The sequence below is a fragment of the Xyrauchen texanus genome, chromosome 3, assembly GCF_025860055.1.
Source record: "Xyrauchen texanus isolate HMW12.3.18 chromosome 3, RBS_HiC_50CHRs, whole genome shotgun sequence".
NCBI lineage: Eukaryota > Metazoa > Chordata > Actinopteri > Cypriniformes > Catostomidae > Xyrauchen > Xyrauchen texanus.
Genome location: NC_068278.1, coordinates 10,167,892 through 10,177,346, shown reverse-complemented (window position 1 = coordinate 10,177,346; position 9,455 = coordinate 10,167,892). Strand labels below are relative to the sequence as shown.

Here is a 9,455-nt window from a genome sequence, read left to right as displayed (position 1 = left end):
TTAATTTCAGTGACTGTCTTGTTATTGGACACATTCATTCATGGATTAAATAATCCTGGTTTACTATGCTTGGTGAATTTCTACAATGGCATTGGAACTGAAAACTATTGCGTTAGATTGATGCTGCATCCAAGCTCCTAGATGTCAGTGTGATGATTGCCTTACTGACCAGCACAACATAAAGAAAAGAGGTTCTTTAACTGATGGCTCATGGCCCTTACAGGGCTCAAACCAGCAACCTCCTACCAGCTTTGAGCTTTCGCCACTGCAGCCAAAAATGAGAAAAGAATCTCTCATCATTTACTCACCTTCATGCCATCCCATATGTGCATGACTTTCTTTTTTCTGCTGAACATAAACAAATATTTTAGAAGATTATCTAAGCTCTGTAGGTCCATACAATACAAGTGAATGGTGACCAAGTGTACAGTGAAAAAGGAGTTATATTTGTGGTCTGTTCTGTTCTCCATGTATTGCTTTTATGTGGCCTTTATTTGCTTTTTTGGAGCTTTAAAGTTCTGATCACCATTCACTTGCATTGTATGGACCTACAGAGTTGAAATATTCTTCTAAAAATCTTTGTTTGTGTTCTGCAGAAGAAAGAAAGTCATACACATCTGGGATGCCATGAAGGTGAGTAAATGAGAGAATTTAAATTTTTTGGTGAACTATACCTTTAAGACTTTAAAGGAAGCATTACTGGATGGCACCAGTAATATTTTCACAATGGAAACTTCAAATATGACATTTTAATTACATAACCATTTAAAGTTTATGATTAGGTGGCATGAATTCCTTTTTTCTCATGCACAGAAAATAAGAAAATAAAGGTAATGTTCTGTCACAAACAAATGTAACAATTTTCTATGAAATACAGATAGTAAATACAAATAGTCAGCAGTAACTTCACTAATTTGAACATAAATACAACTTATCTTGAAAGAGACTTTCCAATAACTTCAATGAGATCATTTCAATAACTTAAAAGACATAAATATAAAAACAGTGACTGGCATAGTTCATTCAGCTCTTACAATTTAAACAGATTGGCAAAATCTAAAACTTCTTGGTCTGTGAATATAATACAAATTATCTTTTATACGATTAAATGATCCAGAACTTCAAACAGAACACACTTTCTTTTCATATGTCATGCATTCTTCCTAGTTCCTAGAGATAATGAAAAACATTTCAGAAAGAAAGTTATAAAATTTCTTCAAACTATTTTGTATCCTGAAAACATTAAATCTATCATTCCTACACTTATTAGCACTCATACTGTGTTTAGTGCACTATAAATATACTCTGATCGGCCACTGCACAGGCGGCCTGCAGAGGTTCACTGAAAGCATGTCTGACTACATGTAGCACAAACATAGAGTCAGGATCATAGAACAGCAGAGTCTGAGTTGGCCAATCCAGTAGAAGTCCCACTCTCTTTGGCTTCTTAGCCACTGCTATCCCCACATTACATCCATCATGGCAGAAAGAGAAGTCTCCATCATAATGTGAAAGCACCCATGATTTTGTGTTGTAGCCCAGCCGGGCATTATTGCCGGACCCCTTGCGTTCCATGCTGGCATAACAGACGCCAACTTTGAAGGCAGCGCTTGTGCCCACGTCAAGTACCCAACTGTGGGTGCCGGAGGACATGAGAGGGGAGCAGAGTGCGTTAGGCCAGCTGTCGAAGCGTGCTGGGTCATCAGGGAGAGACTGACGCCGGCGTTTGGGAAGGAATGTTAAAGTGCGCTGATCGTCAGAGAGGGACAGAAGAGAACAGACTGTTTGCATTTCAAACTGTAGCCTGGTCGAACTGTGGGCTGAAGTAGAAAGAAAAAGGCTTGAGAAGACATATATAGCAAGACACTTTGAAAACAAAGAAAGAGCAACAGAAGAAGCGATAAAAGAAGCAGAGAAGCTCTGTTATGGGAGATTCACTGGGACTTAAGTTCGCTGAGTCACTGTATAGAGCGCAACAGTCTAGGACAGGAAGTAAAAATAGCATTCATTTTCTCAATAGGGGAATAGATTGTTAACGATAACTTACTGAATAAACCTTGAAATGCAGACACACCATGAACTCCAAGGTTGTTCATCTATGGTATATGCTTCTACTGAAGCCACCAGTTTTCATTACTTACATTTATATTTATATTTATTCATTTAGCAGGTGATTTAATCCAAAGTGATTTACAATATGAGGAAAGATACAACGTAAATGATTCATCTTAAGGGGGTAGTTCCCCCTTGTGTCACCAAAAGTGCTGCATAACAAAGTTAAAATTGCATCACAAAAGAATAACCAGGACAGAGATTGAAGAACTAAACTACCCATGATCCTGAAGAAAGATCCACCAATCTGAGGGTCCACCCACTTCCATGACACACTACAAATTATGCTACCGTGATGGTCTCCCTACTCTCGCAAACAATTTATTTGTATACATAGATACACTGATCAGCCGCAACATTAATGCCAACTGCCTAATATTGTGTAGGTCCCCCTCGTGCCGCTAAAACAGCACCAACCGGCATCTCAGAACAGCATTCTGAAATTATATTCTTCTCACCACAATTGTACAGAGTGGTAATCTGAGTTACCGAAGACTTTGTCAGTTCGAAATATTCTGGGCATTCTCTGTTGACCTCTCTCCTCAACAAGGCATTTCCGTCCACAGAACTGACCCTCACTGAATGTTTTTTGTTTTTGGCACCATTCGGAGTAAACTCTAGAGATTGTTGGTGCCAGATGGGCTGGTTTGAGTATTTCTGTAACTGCTCCTGGCATTTTCACACACAACAGTCTCTAGTGTAAAGAGAATGGTGCCAAAAACAAAAATATCCAGCGAGCGGCAGTTCAGTGGGCTGTTGGCATTTCTGTGGATGGAAATGTCTTGTTGATGAGAGAGGTCAACAGAGAATGACCAGACTAGTTCGAACTGACAAAGTCTACGGTAACTCAGATAACCGCTCTTTGCAATTGTGGTGAGAAGAATATCATCTCAGAATGCTATTGAGGTGCGGACTGGCTCTGTTTTAGTGGCATGAGGGGGACCCCCACAATATTAGACAGGTGGTTTTAATGTTATGGCTGATCGACACCTGCCTAATATCGTGTAGGTCCCCCTTGTGAAGCAAACCAGCTCTGACCTGTCAAGGCATGGACTCTACAAGACCCCTGAATGTTTCCTGTGGTATCTGACACCAAGACATTAGCAGCAGATCCTTTAAGTCCTGTAAGTTGCAAGGTAGGGCTCCATGGATCGGACTTGTTTGTCCAACACATTCCATAGATGCTCAATAGGATTGAGATCTGGAGAATTTGGAGGTCAACTCAACACCTTGAACTCTTCATCATGTTCCTGAACATGTTCCTTCATCATGTTCGTTGAACAATTTTTGCAGGGTGCCTTATCTTGCTGAAAGACACCACTGTCATCAAGGAATACTGTTGCTATGAAGGGGTGTACCTGGTCTGCAACAATGTTTATGTAGGTGGCACGTGTCAAATCGACGTCCACATAAATGGCCTGACCAAAGGTTTCCCAACAGAACATTGCCCAGAGCATCACACTCCCTCTACCGGCACGACTGTCCATGTGATGTAAAAGAAAATGGGACTCATCGAACTAGGTGACCTTCTTCCACTGCTCCAAGGTCCAGTTCTGATGCTCGAGTGCCATTGTAGGCACTTTCGACGGTGGACAGGGGTCATCATGTGGGCTCTGACTGGTCTCCGGCTATGCAACCCCATACGCAGCAGGTGTGTTGTGACACATTTCTCCCATAACCATCATTAAAATGTCCTGTGACTTGTGCCACAATAGACCTGCTCTCAGTTTGGACCAGACGGGATAGCCTTCGTTGGCCTTGCGCATCTATGAGCCTTGGGCGCCCAACACCCTGTTGCCGATTTGTGGTTTGTCCATCCTCGAACCACTGTCGGTAGGTACTCACCACTACTGACCAGGAGCACCCTTACAAGCCTTGCCATTTCAGAGATGCTCTGACACAGTCATCTGGCCATAACAATTCTCCCTTTATCAAAGTCGCACAGGTCTTTCCCATTTCTCCTGCATTAAACACATTTACTACGAGAACTGATTGTTCTCTTAACATCTAATCTACCTAGACCTAGACATGTGGTCTTGTTAGGAGATGATCAACGTTATTCCCTTCACCTGTGAATGATCATGTTTTGGCTCATCAGTGCATGTCCCTGTATGTGTCAGAGAGAAATAATATAGAACAGGAAAATCTGGACAACTCTTGATTACAGCACAGGAGACCGATAATCTGAGCTCCTATCTTCACTCTCATTGGTAGATGCTAAAAATATCCGATTGCAAGTTGGAGAAACATGCTTAAAAATACTTAATAAATCTATGCATTCAACAATTTGATTACATACTTATGCAGCTTATAATAAAGCAATATCACATGAGTGAGAGTACTGTCATGGCTGTAATTCAGCACGTTTGGCCACAGCGGCCTCGTGCTGCAGGTAATCACAGCTGAGCTGATATACTGACATAACAGCACGATTGCAAGTGTGATACTGCTTTCATATATAGTATAATCATCTTAGAATTGTTAGTGGATTGAAATCCATATGAAAGCTTGGTGATCATGGAAGTACTAGTAGACATGATTGTGTGTAAATGTAACTTGGAGAACACTTACCAGACTGCCCAAGCAGTATGGCACTGGCCCATAAACCATTCATGAGTTTACTGTCACTGCAGGTTCTGTTTAGACTCAGCTGCTCAGTGTCTCTGGGTTCACCAATACCATCAGCATCCTCAATCCTGACACATACATGTACACAAACAATTATCATATCTGACTCAGTTCAGTCTCTGCATTTATGATGGCTGCTTATAATTGAGTTATTGTAAATTCCAACAATTACCTGTCAAATATTTCCTGGTTGGAGTTCTGTGAGAATCAAAAATAAAAATACAACAATTAGTGCAATACCACATGACTGTCATTTAGTCAATAGAGTATTATTATTTACACTCATGACCACTTTATTAGGTACACCTGTGCATCTACTTATTCATGCGATTATCTAATCAGCCAATTGTGTGGCGATGGCTCTTTTAACTGTAAGGTAGACATTCCAATTTCTCCCACTCATTTTAATACCAGTTGTCTGGTGGGGCCTGGGCAGCTCAGCAAGTATTGACGCTGACTGCCACCCCTGGAGTCGCGAGTTCGAATCCAGGGTGTGCTGAGTGACTCCAGCCAGGTCTCCTAAGAAAATCAAATTGGCCTGGTTGCTAGGGAGGGTAGAGTCATATGGGGTAACCTCCTTGTGGTTGCGATTAATGGTTCTCGCTCTCAATGGGGCACGTGTGGTAAGTTGTGCATGGATCACGGAGAGTACGCTTCTGGTACGCGTCACCTCGCGACTCACGCTTGCAATGTGAAGGGTCTAATCTGTTAACATGGGCGCCGAAACTAATACACGCTGCTCATGGAGGATATTTGAAACTGTGTTAGATTTTGGTTTGTTTTTCAGCAAAGCTTATCATATGTCTTTAGAATCACTTACAATAAATTATTAGACTTATGAATTATACTTTTGTGTCCTTTTGAGGCTTGATCATTTAAATCAACATGACAAATGAGGTTACACCATTAAAGTAAATTGTATGCATTAGATTGGGTAAAAAAAGGTTACCACTTTTTTCAGTGAACCTTTATTATCTGATCTGAGCTTTAAAAATCACTGTCATTGGTTTATTCAGTTCATACAATAGTTTTGACTTGAGTGAAACCAGTTCATTTAGATGTTACCAAATGAAGCTCATTTTCCAGTTACCAGACAAAACGTTTTGACTTTTAATTGACTTTAACTTAAGCATAATTGTGTAACTCAGCTCTTCATTCACTCACCACAAGCATGGCGTCTGTGGAGTTTGTGAGTGTGTGCACGAGTCTGATGCGTGTTTGTGTGAGTTTCTGTAGCGTCTGAGTCCAGTGTGCTCTTTGAGTGAGGAGGCACTGCTCGACACGCTCCTCCTCTCTCTGTACGACCTCCAGGAGACGCTGCTCTTCCTCCTCCAGCGCCTCGCGCACCACGTTTACCTGAGCCAGCACACGCTCTCTCGCGCTGTTTGCATCAGCCTATCAATCAAAGAGCATACATTGCAATTATTACAAATGAACACTTGGCTCCCTAGGTTACTTGATTCTGACAAGTCAATCTCTGCATTTTGCAGTCAAAAACATTGTATAATGACCACTAAACTGTATGATCGACCGTTGTCCCAGACAAACGATTTCCTACATACAGCGGCTGTGCTAGTTTCATGGCCCTCGTATCACTCTGTGCTCTATTTATTCTAATATAATAAAATCATATCCACACAAATAAATATGCCACATCCATTTATTTATTTGTTTGGCGAGTAGCTGTGTAATAAGCAGGATAATGAACAGTCATTAGGTCATTATAGAAAAATAAACTTATTCAGGGTGATTCAAGATCCTGATCATCCTATCGGGATTTATTATGCGATCATGACAGGCTGACTGTTCATTATCCCTTCCATATTGACATGTCATAACTATAGTGGTGGACATCTGAACACAGACCAAAAGAAAAACTGACTTGTCCAGGACTTGTTGTATGAACAAAATTCTTAGGTACCTGTACAGCTCTCTCCCTTGCTGTTAGAGTACGGTCAATGAAACGTTCAATCCGAAGAGCTTGCAGCTGCATTTTCTCACAGACATCCACCAACTGATTCTTTTTAAAACAAACATACTCAGTAATGTCAGATTATGAAAGGACAAAGGATTTCAAGTGCAGGTACTGTAAGCGGGATTGAACCAGTTATTTAATGGTATAGAGGCCTCAGGAATGTCAAGAGATTTGGATAATGTCTGAAATTCTCAGTGGAATGAAGGCTATTTTAAAGCCTTGGGCAGATGTTTCATAACACAGTCAACATATGAAGCCATATACAGTGGCCCCAAAAAGAAACTGGACACTTAAAACGTATGAATGAATGTCATTGTATTAGATAACTAATATATATATATATATATATATATATATATATATAGTGGCATCCGCAAACAAATGATGCTAAGCCTTTTCTCACTCATTTTTTCTAAATGAAACATAATTCACCTATTGGTGCCATACAGGTGTACAAATGCATTATGTCTCAATTTTCAATACTACTTTTTATATCTATAATTTTTTAATTTACATAAAAAATAAAAAAAATATATATATATATATATATATATATATATATATATATATTTTATTTTTATTTTTATTTTTTCAGTGCTTTCTGCACTTTCTTTTTGTTTTGATTTTCTGCATGCAATGACAAACCATTCATTTTTATTAGTGGCTCAAGAATCCAAATACTTTTTGGGGCCTCTGTATATATTAATGTAGAGTCCAGTGTTCCCTTAGTTTTGATTGGAAACCCTCTGGTAACTTAAAGGGATAGTTCACCCAAAAATGAAAATGATCTAATCATTTATTCACCCTCATGCTATCGCAGATATGTATGAATTTCTTCTCCTGAACACAAACACAGATTTGTAGAAGAATATCTCAGCTCTGTAGGTCCATATAATAAAGTGAATGATGGCCAGAACTTTGAAGGTTGAAAAATCACAAAACAGCAGCATAAAATGTATCCATTAAGACTCCAGTGGCTTGATCCATGTCTTCTGAAAGTTATATGATAGGTGTGGTGAGAAACAGATACTTAATTATTATTATTATTTTTTTTAAATGATAAATCTCCACTTTCACATTCTTCTTCTTTTGTTTAGGCAATTCGCATTCTTTGTGCATATCGCCACCTACTGGGCAGGAGGGAGAATTTATGGTAAAAAAAAGGGACTTAAATATTGAATTGTTTCACACCGACACCTATCAATATCTATTCAGAAGACATGGATTAAACCACTGGAGATGTTTTTTAGTCTTACTTTTATGTTGCCTTTATATGTTTTTTTAAGCTTCAGTGTTTTGGTGACCATTCACATGCATTATGTGGACCAACAGAGCTTCAGTGTTCAGCATAAGAAAGAAAGTAATACACATCTGAGATGGCATAAGGGTGAGTAAATGATAAGAGAAGTTGAATTTTTGGGTGAACCACTCCTTTAAGTTAAATGGGCGTCTCCAACTTTGTGACGCAATGAAACTGATCACACCCTAAGCACGTGAGTATAATGTACATACACAGATTGCACAAGATTAGTAAAAGGGTGAAACTCACATGCATGTCAGTTCTAACAGTAGAAACTTATTTTACAGGGAGAAGAGTTTGCACCAAATTATCCCCACCATAAATAATACCAGTTATTATTATTAGCAGTAGGTCTATTTGTAGTAGTAGCAGCAGCAGAAGTAGAATTCAAGCTTTATTATAATTAATAATGATCATTAACTATTGTAATCGTCTCTCACCCTTACTACAGTTGCCCGGGTAACCAGCTCTGTCACCGTGTGACCCTGACAAGATCCATCCGACACACACTGCGAGCAGGTCAGCTTTCCCTCTGTACTGCAGAACAACTCCTGTTCGCATCCATGTTTTGAACAAAGTTTCGATTCTCCTGGAGCCGACAAACCGGATGAGGAATCTGCACCGTCCCCTACAGTAGTCTCGCCAGTTTTTGTCGATGGTTCACCATTAACTGAGCCGTTGCTGATGGTAAACAGCCCACCGCCTTCAGATACATTTATTCGATCATCCAGTTTTGGAGGGTCGTCCAGTCTAGGGTCATTCTCCGGGTCACAGACGTGTAAGGACACCGATGCCAATTCACAAAGTCTATATTCCGCACTCATGGCACCGATTGATGAAGATATGTTCGATTCTTTAAAGCAGAATAAAACACGCCGTGTGTATAACTAGTTTCGCTAATGCATATACTGTAAAATATATTTGGAGCAGGTGTATCCAGTTTTAGAGTCCTGCCTACCTGCCGCAGGTGTATAACACGGAAGTTGGAGTGCGCAAGTCTCTCCCGAGTGAAGTTAGTCTAGTTTTGTGGACACTGGCCAGCATTGTCTCAATAGTATTGTCACGCTAAGCTTCTTCTGGGAATGGCTGGAATAGGACACTGAATTGTTACTGAATAACTGTCCATGCTACTATAATTTAGATGCATTGAGTCAAATGGCAGCACAACACTTACAGAAATGCACTGTGGTACTACTATGGTATAGTGATGGTAATAATATTTGGTGCTTTGGTAGCCTATACAAAATGGTACTGAATGATTACTACAGTTTAATCGTGTACCATATTTACACGGATCATATCATGGTACCACCTTGGCACGTTTTATTAGTGCATTCAGCAAATGTGGGTTTAATACAAGTTAAGCTCAATCGACAGCACGTGTGGCATAGGCCTAATGTTGATTACCAAAAAAAAATTATTATTATTTAGACTAGTCCC

General features: G+C 39.8%; 1 protein-coding gene across 1 annotated transcript; it reads right to left on the bottom strand.

Moving 5' to 3' along the window:
* Positions 1-383: 383 nt before the first annotated feature.
* Positions 384-8,982, bottom strand: LOC127622032 (B box and SPRY domain-containing protein-like). The gene is made up of 6 exons (XM_052095929.1): positions 8,456-8,982; positions 6,662-6,760; positions 5,905-6,135; positions 4,913-4,938; positions 4,684-4,808; positions 384-1,820 (listed from the first exon to the last, which is right to left on the bottom strand). The coding sequence occupies exons 1-6, from the start codon at positions 8,837-8,839 to the stop codon at positions 1,285-1,287; spliced, it is 1,401 nt and encodes a 466-aa protein (XP_051951889.1). The 5' UTR covers positions 8,840-8,982; the 3' UTR covers positions 384-1,284.
* Positions 8,983-9,455: the final 473 nt, after the last annotated feature.

Excerpts from the sequence above, each read along its gene's own strand:
- LOC127622032 (XM_052095929.1), bottom strand. The coding sequence starts at position 8,839 with ATGAGTGCGGAATATAGACTTTGTGAATTGGCATCGGTGTCCTTACAC. Across the intron at positions 6,136-6,661 it reads CAAGGGAGAGAGCTGTACAG|GCTGATGCAAACAGCGCGAG; the intron begins GTACCTAAGAAT and ends TTTGATTGATAG. Across the intron at positions 1,821-4,683 it reads CATACTGCTTGGGCAGTCTG|CCCACAGTTCGACCAGGCTA; the intron begins GTAAGTGTTCTC and ends TTTCTACTTCAG.